At 41.6% G+C, this 17,492-nt stretch overlaps 1 protein-coding gene across 14 annotated transcripts in view; it reads right to left on the bottom strand.

Moving 5' to 3' along the window:
- The window catches only part of SMARCA2 (SWI/SNF related, matrix associated, actin dependent regulator of chromatin, subfamily a, member 2), a 176,650-nt gene that overhangs the window by 26,372 nt on the left and 132,786 nt on the right, over window positions 1-17,492 (bottom strand). For 11 of the 14 annotated variants that reach the window (XM_060410937.1, XM_027964526.3, XM_060410946.1 and 8 more), the window contains exon 28: window positions 3,295-3,512. In XM_060410937.1, the coding sequence (XP_060266920.1) occupies window positions 3,295-3,512 (218 nt within the window). Of the gene's footprint in view, window positions 1-3,294; window positions 3,513-5,264; window positions 5,361-6,586; window positions 6,721-17,492 lie in introns of those variants that run through there. The other 3 variants (XM_027964530.2, XM_042243400.1, XM_027964531.2) reach the window with 3 other exon arrangements.

Here is a 17,492-nt window from a genome sequence, read left to right as displayed (position 1 = left end):
CAATAAGTAGATACTTAAATTACCCTTGTTCTTTTTAAAAATATAAAGCTACATCTGTCCCGAAATCATGCAAGAACTTTGGGGGAAAAAGAAGAAGATTGTCTCCTAAGAGCTAATTAATTCTTATATATTAGTTAAATATAGATGCCAGTTCTTATTTAATATTCTATTAATCTTCAGGACTGTCAGAGCCCTAACATTTGACTGAGGTGATGGGAAGGAGGTTAGTCCAGGTGGTATTTCTTTCACAGGTAGGTTGAATTACTATATTAGTCACTGACTTTACTGGTGCACAAATCTCAACACATGGAGAAGTACATTTCTCTGCAGCTTTTTCTAAAACCAAAAATATGATGTATCTAATTAAAGGCGCTCCTAATTTGAGTGACTCCTACTTGAGCGCCAAATTTGGTACGAGACATAAAAAACATAGAGTAAGCCTTTTTTCTAGAGGATGACTAACACGAAATGCATATGAAACATGTAGAATGTACTTCCCAGAACATACCTAAATGTGCGTGCTAATAGAACAGGTACTTTAAGGAAAAGTAAAATAAATAAAACCAATGAAAGAAGAAAAAAACCAAATGACTCAATGCCTGCATGCTGAAATATTTACATATCTTCTCTCTGTAGTACAACCAAAGGCATGCTCCATCATCAGTCCCAGTGAAACTGCATGTTCCTGGTTTTGGAAATAACAGTATGAAAATCGTATGAGCAAGGACATTTTCTTTATGGTGCTCAGAGCTCCGCTCACCCACCTGATTTGCTATAAATAGTCTGCAAGGCTGATTATTAATAATTAAACTGTTCAAAGAGCTATATTAACTCATCAAATCCTCCTAACACCGCTAGAAGGAGGTACAGTAATCATTCCATTCTGTGGATGAAGAAACTGAGGGTCAGGGAGGTTAAGTCAGTTGCCCAGCTGCCCCACAGGCAGTAAATGGTGGAGTTCGGATTGGAATGCAGGTAGTTAAGCCAAGACCAGAGCTTAAACTACTGTGCTATGCTTAGCTGAGGTTTAAGGGACAGAACTTCATATGACTCTGTATTTGGGGGTGGTTTTTGGAAAAGTTGTCAGCCTATGGCCCTGTGCATCAGCAAATCACAAACCCAAAAGGTTACGGAGCTGGCAGGTGATCTAAGGGAGTGAAATGAGCCAGGAACGAAAAATACAATGATCAATGACAACCGACACTCCACACTGGAGGGATGACAGCGGCCAGTGGGGATGGTGGCCATCCAGAGGAGGGACAGCCCACGGGGGAGTGGGGGCAATGGCCACATCTCTGCTCCGACGGGTACCTTAGAGGAGCCTAGGGACAGTGCTGCTGCCAGACGTTCAGATGTTTCAAAAAAGGTAGTGATGCTGGTGGGGCGGGGGAACCCTGACGCTTTATAAGAATTCTCGCTAGATTTATGCGCTTGCTTTAAAACAGAAAGAAAGAAAAAAAGAAAGATGAAACAATCTGTTGGCAGTATGTGGTTCACCGGGTGGTGACCTCTTTCATCCCGTGAAAGGAGGAGACAGCCATCACCTGGAATAAAAGGACTTTCTAAACCTCCAAGGACTTCTGTGGCTCTTCTCAGTGTTCCAGCAGACCTAGGCTCACTCAGCAGGTGATGAACACAATGCCTGTTAGACATCAAGGCACCCCTGGTCAAAGCCACAGACGTGTCTCTCCAGAGACAAAGGCAAAAAGTTAGAGGTATATGCAGACTGACACCCTCTACTTATTTCTCTCTATGCCAGGAGCTAATACATAAGGTGTAAGTGTCCAAACTGACTTCCTGGAAACCATTTCTGCCTCCAGCCAACCTACCAGTGTAGCCAAGAAGGGACAGAGACTTGACAGAGAGAATGGCTGATGCTCGGTCTACAAGTCTGCGTGTTCACCTGGGCAAAGAATGATGTCGTGGCCAAACTTCCTTTCCTAGATTACTGTCACTCCCCCGTGTCAATGAACATCTTATCCAGAAGTGATGCAACGGGGCCGCCTTTTGTGACCACTTTAGAATTCTCAAAGGAAATGACTTTAAAAAAGAAAACAGTGAAAACAGTAAGCAGAAGAGAACCCGAGACGCCTGGGAGGTAAAGAGGACCGAGAAATTCAGACTCTCTTCACACACATTTGCTCCTATTCCCCTTTCACCATTTTCTGAGAAAGTCTTTATATTTTCTGTAAGGAGCTATTAATAAAACCCCATGGTTGAAAATTTCCTGCTTGTTCCACTTCATCTTTATGATGAGGTTTTCTTCCTCTTACAAAAACATGTGATAAAGTTACAATGAAGGACTAAAAACACAACTTATTTGTGGTAAACAATTCCAGGTATACAGAGCAACAGAGTTAATGTCAAACGTTTCTGGTAGCTAGAAACTGATTCATGTCACTATGAAACCTAGAGACATAAAATGTGTTTTTTCTCATCAGTTTTTTCAACTGAAATGAGATGTGATCTTCCTATTAAAACTGCATCACATGATGACTGAATAGAAACCAAATCAAAAATGTAGCCTAATTTATCAACTACATATAGCTGCCTGACACCCCAAAACATGGTTTACTTTGCTTTTCAAATAATTGTTTACTGTTTAAAAATGGCCTGGAGATAGTGTCTGGTACAGATTTCTCAAAGTTTACATTCAAAAGTTCCTTTATCTCATGAAAAAGAGATAAAGTTGCTGGAAAACCATCCTCTTTAGGTAGGGTTATTAGGAAGAAGGAGATGGCTTGAACAAGTGCTCAGAAATTTATATGGAAGGATTAGAAAGAGAGTGAAATTATACCTTTGGCTTGAGTTGTTAGAGGGGAAAACAAAGTCTTAGCATATTTAAGGTGAATATTCACGTTAAGACTTCATTTTAAACCAAACTGATGCTTCCGTCAAAATACCTTGGAAGGAAAGAAGAAATGGTATTTTGATGGAAGCATCGGTTTGGTTTAAAACAAAGTCTTAACGTGAATATTCACCTCTTCCAATCCTTCCATGTAAATGATGGTATTTTGGAAATCCCTTAGGGTTTTGTTTTGTTTTTTAATTTTGTCATCTAAACTCCTATTTCCAAATATCTTACATAATACCTGGTAAAGCATCATACAAAATATCAAGTGTAGCCTCTCTAAATTGGGTCCAAGTTTACTGATACCCCTGGAGCAAAAACCATAAAACAGGAGGTAGAAAGGGCCTAAGAACCCAGTGTGCACCCTAACAGAGCGTGCTCTGCAGGCGGCAGCATGTGTGGCCTTGGTGAAGACGACAGAGGTGAGGGACTGAGGTGCTCACCTGTCTTTGTAGTTTATCACAGTGTCAATGATAGCATTCATCTGCTTCGTCAGTTTAGGGGGATTTGGTGACAGCTTCTCAGCTGGAGGGCGACCTCTCCTCTTCTTGGCCTTCTCCACATCTTCTTTTGCAGGATCTTTATCCACGTTTCTTCGTCTTTTTCGCTTCTTAAGCCGGACTTCCTCTTCCATTTCTTCCAAATTGCCGTCTTCAATGGCCTGTTAATTGGAAACGAAGGAGAAAAATTCAAGACAAGAGAATACTAAAAAGAAAAAAAAAATTAGATAATTAGAATAAAATGAAACAAACAAACAAAGCAGAAATTAACAGTAATCAGTGAAGTAAGAAGAAAAATAGAAAACCACCATATTGGATAAATGTATCTTTAACCCAAGTCTTATTTCCTGATCAAAATACACGAAGGCCCGAAACACTAATAGCAAAGAATGTGACAAATATGAAGAGATTTATACATTTAAGTGTTTGAAGATAACTAAAACCAAATGACATTTCAGCTCGATGTAGGAAAAGAACCTTTATTGTCTTATTTCTGTAGAGAGTCAAAGGTAAACTGAAACAAGGGGTGAATAAGGAAAAAATTTCCCTAAGACTGCATCCTTACATTCATATAAGCTTTGACCTTCTCTTCTTTGAGGTTTTACATCAATTTATTCATGATTCACAACATAAGTCAAAATTCCATCCAGATTTTCTTCTAACATAGCAATTAGTAAACAAGAAACGGGAAGTACAAAGCCACATTCCCGGGTAAACGCACTTAAATCATCCGATAAAGAACACACACACTCACAAACAAAAAACACTTTTTTCCAATTACCTGCAAACGCTTGCTTTAAACCAGAGCCAGCAGCACTAATGCAGAGAGATAATAAAATAGCTATAAAAACAACCAGGTATAAGAAGAAACCTGTTCATAAAGGGCTAAGAGATCCATGTGACAGCCCCAGAAGTTTAAACTTTTTTTCCCCTCCTGGTTAATCTCAAAACTTAAGGAAAATAAAGGGAAAGGAAAAACTGCAAAGAAAAAAACAGCAATAGATAAGACAAAATCTGACCATGGAAAAGAAAATTTTTAAAAAGACCTTTAAATTGCATATCGAGATTGGTTTCTCACACAAAATAACTGATGTTGTTATTTGCTCCTCCTGCCTCTCAATATTGCCTCCAGTATGCAAATGCTAATCAATCCTTTCTCGTAGCTGAAAAGAGCTCTAATCATAAGGCAATTACCTTCATTTCTCCACAGCACCAAACATGGCTAATATTTATGATCATGTGAGTATAACAATCAATATAAAGAGTGATTACAGCTCAGACATAATTTCTTGCACTTATGTACAATGCCTTCTGAAAAAGAAAGGTTTTGTGAAGAAAACCTGGTGCAGAACACAAAACAACCTGGCATGTTAAAAATGCCAGTGGGATTTCGAAAAGAAAAAAATAGGCTTTCTATGCATCTTCCAATGTGCAAACCCAGAGAAGCAACATGCACACAGACAGAATCCTAAAGGGACAGCCTGAGCCCAGGCCTTAATAATCAAAAGACAATTTCCATCACGATCCTACAGTGTTCAGATAACCACTATGAAGGAGGCAAGGTCTGATGAGTTATGAGGAAAAAGAAAAAAGAAGGAAGGAAAAAAAAGCTCCACGTTATTTCATTAATATTCATCTGACTAAAAGCAGGACACCCACTATACAGCTAAACACACTGCAGCTAAAGCGAAGATTAAGAAAAGGAAATTTGTCCCGCAAATCTTGGAGGCTGAACATGCTAATAATAAATACAGCATGCAAGGCTGTCAACAGTTAATGGTATTGCTCTCCTCAAGCACCCAGTTACACACAGAAATACGGAGAACACCGGCTTTTGATGTGTTACACACCTACACATGCCTGGGATGTAGTTCTACTGAATCTTCAAGACGGCAACGAAAAAGGATATTTACCTTACCACTATCAGCAGGCCGGCTATCGGAAATCACAGTTAGTGGGGATAAAATTAACAAGCCAGCAAAGCAGCGAGCTGCTAGTCTCTTCATCAGCTGATCAGGAAAAAAAAGAGAGCTGGGGAAAGGCTATGTTTTCATATACAAGTAATTTTATTTTACTGAAAATTTAATACTGAAAGGATTGTGGAGACTCAAATCTGCTGTTTCATTCTACCTACTACAAGGCCCGAAGCCTTCCTCCTTCAGCCTGTTTTAATATTGACAACTACTTATCATATTTTTTTTCCCCCCTGATTATTCCAGGCAGCAGAATTAGAGATTTTTAGCTCAGGTGCTTTCTCATTCTTACTCACATTTGAACAATTAAGCCAATAAGAAAACAAATTAATATTCAAATTTATTTTTAACAAAAGGTATGCTTTTTTTTTTGGTATTTTAAAGCTTATTTTAGTGCTTTAAGAAAATAGGCTGCGTGGTTTTGGAGCAGTTTAAGATGATTTTTTTTTTTTTTTTTTTGGATAAAAGAATTCTTTCATTAAATGCATGTAAGTAAAAGCAATGTGCATGTTCTCAAGTTCAAGTATTTTAATACAATATATTATTCTCTTTAAAGAAAATCCCAAACAACTGTGACACTTCACTTTCAGTTTCATGCTGTAAAATTTTTCATTGTTTTTCTTTTCTGGGGGATAAATGGAGAGGGGGGAAGTTGTGAAAGGATATTTCTCCTCTTACCCCTCCCTTAAATTTTGCAAGAATGGAACAAAGCATAAGCTTGTGATATTTGGACTTCTCAATCTCTAAATCTGGGAGTAGCTAAGAAGCGAAAACAAATTAAACTGCAAAAAGAACCAGGGAGACCATTTTTATTACAATTGCTAATACGTGCAGATTCTTATTAAATTTAGGGTTTGGAATCACAAGGAAACACACAAAGTACTGACCATTATTCCCCTTAAATTAAGGTTTTATGCAGGAATGCAGAGAACTACAAAACATTTTCCCTCCTCCCCAAAGACCCCAAACACATCCATATGCAGTGCTTTATGTTCAGGGATTTCTAAGGGTCTTTTTCTAATGGAAATCAATTCACTAAATATTTCCCAGTGCTTCTCGCACTTAAGAGAGTGGAGTAAGATTACTCCAGCCTGAAAGTAAAATTATTCATGGAAAATTTTAAATTGTTCTCCTCTTAAAAAAAAAAATTATTTATTCAACTGGCTTCACTGACACTACTCAGGGCTAGGGGCTAGTGACACACACACAAAACTTGCTACACAATGCTCAAGTACTACCCCACAAAGAATTCCCTTCCAAACCTTTTACCAGCACAATATTGAAATAAATCACAGAAGCAAACCCCCAGTTTCCGACTGGTGACGTGTTGCGCAAGAGTGCGAGCCCTAATTCAACATACAGACGGCTCCCATGCTGAACTGCCTCTAGATTTAATGAAGTGAATAGGAAGGAAGTCGGGGAAAAAAAGTGTACAAATAAGAAATTAACGCTTTCCTTCCCTACCCAAACGGTGAGACACAACTACAGCGAAGTTTGCTGAGGCACTTCTTCCCTTAAAGGCACACAGCACCCATTTGGCTCCCGAAGCCGCTAAGAAAGAAAAAAACCCTTCTGGTGATAAAAATCCCCAGCCAAGTTAAAATAGTTAAGCATATTTCAGCCTGCGTTTTTTTTCCTGAATGAAGCTGGGAATTACTCCTTCCTCCACTGGATGGCAACCTTCTTCCCCCCACCCTCCTTTTTTCTCTTTCTCTTTCAATTTAAAAAAAAAATTTTTTTTTTAAAGAATACATGATCATGACACAGGATATTCAAGGATAAGATACAGAGTGGCTCTTTCCTCAATTAGTTAAGAAAGCAGTGTGTGTGTGTGCCTGTGTGTGTGTGTGTAGGTTCTGAACATAAAATGCAGGAGATGGTGTGTGTGTGTAGGTTCTGATCATAAAATGCAGGAGAAGGTTATGTGTGTGTGTGTGTGTGTGTGTGTGTAGGTTCTGAACATAAAATGCAGGAGACGGTGTGTGTGTGTGTGTGTGTGTGTGTGTGTGTGTGTGTGTGTGGGTTCTGAACATAAAATGCAGGAGACGGTGTGTGTGTGTGTGTGTGTGTGTGTGTGTGTGTAGGTTCTGAACATAAAATGCAGGACACGGTCCGTGGAGACGGTTGGTAGTACAGGATTAGCTGTTTTAAAGCAAACAGTTTGCAGCTTACAGAGCACATGGCAGACCCGGGAATAAGCCACACGTGGGTCCAGCCATGCCCCCCTCTGTCATCCCGACACACACTATGTCTTAGTGAAAGATGAACAGTCCAGAAAGTGCGCATTATCCTGACTCTTCTCAACCCCAGGGTACAGCGAGGCTCCACGATACCAGGCAGCGGCAGAAGGGATCCATGACTATGAATAGGTGAACAGGGACGAGCAAACAAAAGCCACAAGCCAACTCTGGGTGCACCGTTTCCCTGTGGCTGTCTTTTCCACTCAGCATCTCCAAGCATACCGAGCTATGTGGCACAGCCCTTACAGTGGAACAGACCATCTTAAGAAAAACTGAATGGAGCAATTCAAAAGCAATTCTAGACAATGCATGGATGATCTTTTTTGGAGATGAAATAGGAAATTCCGTATTCTAAATTCAAATGTCTGGTATTTAAATATCTGCCCCCTGACAAGGTCTCTCTCTGTGTGTTTCTTCTCTTTACCCTCTGTTTCTCTGGGGGTCCTTCTCCCTTAGGACTCTAATTGGATTCCAGAAGGCCCTCGGATGCTGCTGGAAGTAGGGGCGAGGGTTACAGAACTGAGGGCTAAGCAGTAAAGACAGAGGATTGGTGCCAATTACATGTCAATTCCACTGCTTCCTGCCGACCACTAAACTTCATTCCAATATTCAGGGAGACTAAACCTCCCTCAAGCCCTGCTAAGACCTGGAAGCAAATAATACAGGTAATGATCCCCCAGACAACCAGGGAAATAGGAGCAGCGACTACAACCAAAGAGTGGCATTTTAAAGAAAATTCAAGATTTCAAGGATAAGAAACATTTTTATAATAGGAATATTTTACAACAACAAAAATTGAACATGGAGCTCTTGCTCAAAATGCCACAATCATTTCAATCTCTCGGTTTCATAAAGACTATAGCAATTTTGGATACAGAATCTCAGATCCATGGCAGAAACTGGACAATTGTTTTTGATTATATGAAAATTAATAAAGGGAAGCCGCATGAAAATGGAGTCAGGAGGCCAAAAGGGGGAGCTCTCACGAAGCACCACTGCATGTCAATCACAGGAAGAATTGTCAGATTCAGACCCTGAGAAGAATCATCAACAGGACAGATTCACCAGCTACAGGACCCAACTGGAACAGATATTTGGTTGACCCTTGAACAACAAAGGTTTGAACTGTGTGAGTCCACTTACACATCAATTTTTATCAGTAGTAACTACTACAGTACTACATGATTTGCCGTTGGTTTAATCCCAAATTGGGTGCAGAAGACCTGCAAGTGTGGGGGGCCCACTCTAAGTTACACACAGATTTCTGACTGCAGAGAGGGCTGGCACTCCTAACCCCCCCATTGCCCAGGGTCAACTGTATATTGCATCTCCTATAAGACATCTACTACCCCAGCAATCCAGCAGGTGAGAAACCATTATCACTCCAAACTCCTCCTTTTCTCCAAACAACCCTCCCCAACTTCTTCCTTTTTATTTACTAAAGAACACTCCTCTCTTTTGTTTGTTGGACTTGTCTATGATTTTTGTTATAGCATGGTTGTCCTGAAACACAATTCTATGCTATTCCTGAACAAGCTCATTTTTGCTGATAAAATAATTTTTATTTTTGAGGTCAATAATTACCACCACCCCCTAAGCCATCTGTTAGGTCAATATGCATAAAATCAAATTTCCAGAGGTAAAATAAGCAAGACACAAAAAGACAAATATTGTACAATTCCATGTATATCAAAAAGGAGAGCAGTGGTCCTCAGGGGTCAAACAGATAGATGTGTGAGAACTGACTGATTAATGAGTGCAGAATTTCAGTTTGAGATGAAAATATTTCTGGAGTAGAGAACAGTAATAGTTGCACAATAACGTGCTGAAGTATTCACTAGAGAGTGGTGAAAATTATGCATTTTACATTATGGGTTTTCTATCCCAATAAAAAAAGTCTCTGTAAAAGAAAACAAACTCAATATTAAGGAAAAATCCCCAACAACTGCAGGTTCATACGTGTTCCTTACACCTCAACACATAATGCTGTGAAATCTTGTGAGCTTTCCTTCCAAACTCAAAACCTTACAATATTTCAACAAGAAGCACGTTTGGTCTTGTCCTGGCCAGTGACTAGAAGCCTTGTCAGAAATCTTCAATTATTCACTCATTCAGTGTTATTAAGGAAACATCCATGATGTACGGAAATTCCTGTACACAAGCCATACCTATTCACAGACTTTGTACCATTGTTACCAAATGCCTCAAACACTCAAGAAATCAAACAAGTTAATCTGAAGGCTAAGAATTTTAGCATCATTTTTAAAACAAATTTTTTTTTCCTCTGGGGTTCAATTAACTGATGACAATTTTATAGACCCCCATTTCTTAATTCACTCATCTGTGAGGCAAATCAGAGGCCAGCTGAGTTCCCTGCTCTCCCTAAGTCGGGGAATGAGATGGACAATGTTGGCCACTCAGGGAAAGCAGATGGAGCCTCAGTTTAACTGAATTTCTGGTACTGAGAGCTTTACAGTTTCTTGTTTGACAACTTTAGATCACATTCGCAACAATGATGCAAGGCTCTCTCTTTCCTCTCTGATGGCATAAGGAAGCCACAGAAGGACACGTGCAGGAGGGGGGAGAGGGGAGCCACCCTTTACACAGTGAGACAGAGTAAATTAGTATCTATTTCAGGTAAAAGAAATTTGAGGTTAGAAGAGGAAAAGAATATATGGATTATTAAAATTATAAGCATGGGATTCTCCAGGCCAGAATACTGGAGTGTGTAACCATTCCCTTCTCCAGGGCATCTTCCCAACCCAGGGATCAAACCCACATCTCCCTCATTGCAGGCAGATTCTTTACCATCTGAGCCACCAGGGAAACCCCATAAAAGTTATTTAAGCTTCAAGATCAACTGTGTACCTTTGTGGCAGTATTAAACATAATGCTCTATTCACAGAATGACTGAGATGCAGGGGAGGGTGGTGCCCCAAACCTCTGGCCCCATCAATCCTGCCACATTATAGACATAGTACATTAACACCTTTGTTAGGCACGTGTTACACTTCAGCTCCCTTGGTGGACTCAACCACAGAGCCCAAGAGAGAACTTGGGAGCCTGTGAAAGAAGCTTAGAGCAACAGTGGAGAATTAAAGAAATACACATCAGCTCTTACCCCCAAGACCATTCACCAGTCACTATCAACTCCTAACAGCCAAAACTCCACCTGATTCTTTCCATAGCAGAGCTCCTCTGGGGGCCTGGTCCACCTGTGTACTGGAGGTTCTCAGGATATTAAAAAAAAAAGGAGAAGACATGCAGAAAGAATTGCGGTATAATTTCAACGCTTACAAAGAATAATTTAATGCTTCTGTGACAGATGGGCAAAACCAAATGATTAGGGGTGTAACCTCATTCAGAGATGACGACAAATGGTGAAGTGCAGGTCCTGGGGTCAAATGATCAATGCTTTTCTGGGTTTTCCTGTGACAGGCTGTCCGCGAAGCTTACGGGCTACCAGCACAAGACCAGTTCTCTGTCTGTAAACCCACCATGGTTAAAGCATCAAATTCAAAGGAATTCAAATGGGGGCAAGGGTGAGAATAGGACACTTGTTCTGCTTGGGGCAGATGCAAAGAAGGCCACCAAGAGCCAAGTTCCAAGCAAGAAGACCACAAAGGTAAAGCAACATGAGAAATCAGGAGCACAGTGATTTGAGGCCATTTCTTAGAGGAAGGAAGAGCATCAATTCCAATAAACCTGAAGACGCATGGCATCATGAATCCTTCTGCCATCACCACGGGCAGCGGGGGCCGCGGTTCACAGGCTGTTCACCATGCTGCCGGGCGCTTCATGCTTCACACACATTTGCTCATTTCATCCTCACATCAACCCCCTTAGGTCCTGTCATCCTCCTCATTTTATAGGTGAGGAAACTCAGGCATGCAGAGATGAAGCATACCGCACTGGATCAAGAGATACAAACTACTCTGTACAAAACAGGTGAGCAACAAGGATACACTGCCGAGCACAGGGAACTACAGCCATTATCTTGTAATAACTTTTAATGCACTACAATCTGTAAAAATACTAAATCACTGTGCTGTGCACCCCAAATTAATGTAAGATTGCAAATCAACTATACTTCAATTAAAAAATTCAGTGAGTCACAGACTCACAGGATGTTAACTCTGGAAGTTTGACTGCATAAGCCCTACCCACATTGGGAAGTTACTCTACTCCACAGCACAGAGGATGTCTCTGAGCTACCAAAGTGAAAGTGAAAGTTGCTCAGTTGTGTCCGACTCTTTGCAACTCCACGGACTATACAGACCATGCAATTCTCCAGGTCAGAATACTGGAGTGGGTAGCTGTTCCTTTCTCCAGGGGATCTTCCCAACCCAGGGATCGAATCCAGGTCTCCTGCATTGCAGGCAGATTCTTTACCAACTGAGCTATCAGGGAAATCCGAGCCACCAAGAAGAGGCTAAATTATGCTTAGGCTTAGGTGAATAATACAGTCAAGAACATCGCACGGTGCATCTTGGGAAGACTTCGGCAAAAACAGAAGCACACATGCACACATGTGCTTACATACATGGCACACAGATGGACACACACACATACACAGTCCTTGCTCTGCATGCAAGTGAGGGACCATAAAGATGACTATACAAGTTGAAAGTCAACAAAGCCATTTTGATAATCAATGGGAAAATTATGATCATTCTATGATACTGACAAATTTATGTCAAAGCATTAACTCATTGTGGGTTATGCATGTACAGGGGGATAAAAAACATAGTAAAATGAGTATTTAGTACACTAATTTAAAACTGAGAAATATGGCATTAAATGGTAAAAAAAAAAAAAATCTATCAAGAACATTTGGATAGCACTTGCCTTTTTATTTTCATCAAATAGCTTAGGATACAGACCAAGACCCTTTTCTAAGCCTTGGCAAATTGCCAAGAATCAGCTTTCAACATTTTACCCTTTGCCCTTTCAATGTTGTGAATTCTCTCCACATTCCTTTAATGTGTTTTTTTGTTTGTTTGTTTGGAACTGTCACTTCCTCTGGGACATCTTCATCCTTTACGTCACGACTGTTTTCTTCATTACGTTGTTAACTTTGCCTTACTAAGTTTCTCTGGCTAAATATCTAGAGCCCACTTCAAAGGCCCCTGTGTGAGCCTACATCTTTCTTCACTTGTGCTCCTGATAAGGTGGTCTTCCAAGAAAGATCTGTCTTGGGGTCGCAAAGAGTTGGGCATGACTGAGCAACTGAACTGAACTGAACTGAACTGAGGTCACTAGGGTGGGTGCTAATCCAATGCGTGGTGTCCTCCTGAGAGGAGAGGATTAGGACACAGACACAGAATACTGCCAATACCTTGATCTGAGACGTCTTGCCTCCAGAACAATGAGAAAACCAATGTTTGTTGTTTAAGTTGCTAGGTATGTGCTATTTTGTTTGGTAGCCCTGGCAAACTAACACAGACGATAACTGGAATCTCCTATTTGAGGGACTGATTTTTTTTTAACTGTATCATGATAATGAAAATTTGTAAGTAATGCAATCAGTTCAGTTCAGTTTAGTCGCTCAGTCGTGTCCGACTCTTTGCGACCCCATGAATCGCAGCACGCCAGGCCTCCCTGTCCTTCACCAACTCCCGGAGTTCACTCAAACTCATGTCCATCGAGTCGGTGATGCCATCCAGCCATCTCATCCTCTGCCATCCCCTTCTCCTCCTGCCCCTAATCTCTCCCAGCATCAGAGTCTTTTCCAATGAGAGCTGACTTTTCAAATGAGTCAGCTCTTGGCATGAGGTGGCCAAAGTATTGGAGTTTCAGCTTTAGCATCAGTCCTTCCAATGAACACCCAGAACTCATCTCCTTTAGGATGGACTGGTTGGATCTCCTTGCAGTCCAAGGGACTCTCAAGAGTCTTCTTCAACACCACAGTTCAAAAGCATCAATTCTTCGGCACTCAGCTTTCTTCACAGTCCAACTCTCACATCCATACATGAATACTGGAAAAACCATAGCCTTGACTAGATGGACCTTTGTTGGCAAAGTAATGTCTCTGCCGTTTAATAAGCTATCTGCTGCTGCTGCTAAGCCGCTTCAGTCGTGTCTGACTCTGTGCGACCCCAGAGATGGCTGCCCACCAGGCTCCCCCGTCCCTGGGATTCTCCAGGCAAGAACACTGGAGTGGGTTGCCATTTCCTTCTCCAAATATGCCATCTAGGTTGGTCATAACTTTCCTTCCAAGGAGTAAGTGTCTTTTAATTTTATGGCTGTAATCACCATCTGCAGTGATTTTGGAGCCCCCCCAAAATAAAGTCAGCCACTGTTTCCACTGTTTCCCCATCCATCTATCTTCCCATGAAGTGATGGGACCGGATGCCATGATCTTAGCTTTCTGAATGTTGAGCTTTAAGCCAACTTTTGCAATGGGGCAGAGCAAAGACTGCTTGTATGTATATAAAACATTCCTTTGAATAAGTGATGGTAGTCTTCATCTTTCATGCCTGGAGTGTAAGGGGAGCTGTCCTGCTCTCAGTTTATCCGCCTGGATCTATGTTCCAAATCAGGCAACTTCTCCCTGCCCTGGTCTCACCCCGTGGCCCTGAGAATGGGCCCCTGTTCTTGGGATTGCCAGTCTTTAGGCTTGTGCAGGGCCTGGCCTGAGGGTCTCCGCATAAGCCCAAGTGAGACTGACTGGCTGGGGTAGTTCACGTCTCTTAGGAATTTGAACTACAAATGTGAAAGAGCACATCCACACTGGTGTGAGAGTTGAAGCTGAATGAGGTCATGATTTTATATATATATATATATATATATATATATACACACACACACACACACACACACACACACACATTAAGAGTGTCAGGAGAGGAATATCTGGTTCCAGTTAAAGTTGAGAAGCCAACTGGGAAATGTACAATAATTTCAGATTTAGATTTACTCAAGTTGTATCTATATGGTACTCCTAAGTATACATAAGATTATTTGTCAAGTTTGACTATCCTGCTTTATTTAATACTAAGTCAATAAAGCAAAAAATTCTAAACAGAATTTTGAGCCCCTATTAGCTAAGCAATATACATATGTCGCAAGTGCAATTTGCAATGCAATGAATTTTACAATGAATCTCTAGTTTTAAAGCACAAATAAACAAGACAGAGGGAACTATGACCAGGTTTTACTAGCAAACACACTTAGCACTTTTCTGGTCTTGCTTGGTTTCCATAGCCCTGTGGTACCCTAAGCCTATTCCCAGTTTTGCTGGGAATCCCCAGCTGAAATAAACACAGACAGAATCGGAGATCCCATCAACCAAGACAGTGTCAGCAATTGGCATGGGGCAGACAAACATTGGGACAGGCTTTAATGGGCAGTGGCATTCTTTTATAGATGACGATCCCTAAAACGCATTCCAGAAACAGAGCATCTAGAGAAAATCTTACGAGATGCACCCCTGAGTCAACAAGACAGCCAGCATTTTCTCTTGATGGACCTCCACCTAAGACTCTGCCCACAGCACCGGCCTTCCGCTCTCGCCACCTCACTCCGTACCAACACTCAGCTGTGTCGCCCAACATTTCGATGCTAGTTGTGCTTGTTATTGGAACTACATAAAAGTGGGCTTCCCAGGTGGCACTAGTGGTAAAAACCTGCCTGCCAATGCAGGAGACTTAAGAGACCCAGGTTTTGATCCCTGGGTTGGGGAAGATCCCCTGGAGGAGAGCATGGCAACCTACTCCAGCAGTCTTGCCTGGAGAATCCCATGGACAGAGGAGCCTGGCCGGCTAGAGTCCACAGAATCGCAGAGTCTGAAACAGCTGAAGCGACTTAGCAAAAACACACAATTGTGAAAATAAATAGGATTCTTACTTCTACAAAACAGTGAGCATAACCAAAGACTCCATAAAAGATGAGTTGCTTAAAAACAAAATACTGTTGAAGTTGGCAAAGGCTAGACTCCTATAATTTGGAAAGGACCTGCCTTCACTCCCTGATGGCTCAGAGGACAAAGTGTCTGCCTGCAAGGCAGGAGACCCGGGTTCGATCCCTGGATCAGGAAGATCCCCTGGAGTAGGAAATGGCAACCCACTCCAGTATTCTTGCCTGGAGAATCCCATGGACAGAGGAGCCTGGTAGGCTACAGTCCATGGGGTCGCAAAGAGTCAGACACAACTGAGCGACTTGACTTTCTTGCCTTCACCGTGCTTTGTTGGTGTCAGGATTCTCCCTCATGGGTGGGTTAATTAGACAGAGGAATCCTTTCACGATGTATATGCCTATCGAATAATCACAATGTATACTTTATATCTTATAGTTTTGTCAATTATACTGCAATAAAGCTAAAGGTTTCCCCCCTCCCCAAAGATTCTCACTCTAAAAATAGCAATACTGGAAATCCTATGTGATACATAATGGGTGTTACTTAGGCAAGATAGGCTACTGTTTTCTAGCAAGCAGACTCAAAGGAAACCCAAGCCTTCCCTCAAAACTGTGGCAAACAGACATATCTTATTTTTTTCCTTGAAGCTTTCATCTACATACAAGTGAGATGTGTATCATTTTCTAACCTTAACTAATATTTTCATTGACAGACTGGCTACTGGGTCTGATTATTTCAGTTAAGGTGGCTTCTGCTGTCTTTTTCTTTTTGAAATAGGGGGGTCACAAAGAAAGGCCTATTAGCTTGCTTGTTCTTTTTTTTCATCCAGTCCTCTTCTCCAATGCAACAGGATGTAATCGCTCCATTCTGAGTATTTCCGATGTTATTATGGGCCACACTCTATTGGTCAGATTTTACATACCCCTTTCATCAGGGGATTGCCCTATTTGCATTCTTAAGTTTTCCTCAGTGAATCAATTCAAGTCTCTTGCCTGGAGCCTTGGGATGCCCCTGACCTGGTCATTCCCCTTCTGACCTGCCTGATGTCCTGGTATGCGAACCCAGCGAGAATAACAGGATGAAGGCTGGGACCAGAGCAAGCTATGCGTCTTCCCCACTTGGTGATTTCTCACGTTCCCCTCTGGAGTGTCTTTCACAAATCCTTACATCCATGATTGTCCCTACTTTCCTCCAGCTGTGAAACTTTCTTTTTTTTTTTTTCCTTACAGAGACCTTGCCTTATTTTTCTCAGTTTCCCTACAGAATCTAGCTTTGGGAGGGAAAAGTCAGGGAACAGAACGGCACCTGAACACAAAGTCAAATTCTAGACAGAGCTCCCTGTGAAAACTGCTCTTAGGTCATCTACCAGCTTACCAAGTACTATGACTGAATTCAAGTGCATTTGTTTTGGATACTTCTATATTAACCAAGCACAAAGTGACCAGCTCTAGTGTCAAACGCTCATCTTCCCTGCATTGCCCTCTAGTCTTCATGCCACTCCTCACCTCCCTGCCAGCATCAACTTCTAGAGTCATCAATTCTGATGGATCTCCTTCCTGACCATATAAATTCCTTTAGCAACCCAAACACTGACGTTTTTCCAAACCTGCCCAAAGCCTCCTATATCCCATTTCTATTCATCACCTCCAGACCTGTTTTGTTTCCTTTCTCTTCCATTGCTCCTTACTTAAAAAGCTTTCCATCCTTTAACGCTCTGCTTTGGGAACTTCCTACCTTTTTTCGCCACATTTTCCTTCCCGTGACTACAGATTCTCCCAGTTTTTCTTGGGCCTGCTTCTTTTTCATTCTGGCTGTAACTATGCAGTCAGTGTAAGTGTGTGGTCAGTGGCCCCTTTTGAGTACACAGCAGGCATCACTAATATGTCTGATGTCCTCATCAGCCACAGGCGAGATGTCTCTTAGCGAGCCTAGAAGGACTTGCCGCTGGGGCGCTTCCAAAGTGCTTTCCTGGAGGGGCTGTGAGACACACCCGCGAAGGCTCCTACGTGGGGTGCCTTCTGCTGAGCAGCGTGGACAGACTCACAAGCCTCCGTGTGTCAAGTGCTTTCT

The sequence above is a fragment of the Ovis aries genome, chromosome 2, assembly GCF_016772045.2.
Source record: "Ovis aries strain OAR_USU_Benz2616 breed Rambouillet chromosome 2, ARS-UI_Ramb_v3.0, whole genome shotgun sequence".
Taxonomy (NCBI): Eukaryota; Metazoa; Chordata; class Mammalia; order Artiodactyla; family Bovidae; genus Ovis; species Ovis aries.
Note: the sequence above shows the minus strand (reverse complement) of the source record. Positions and strands in the feature narration are given on the sequence as shown.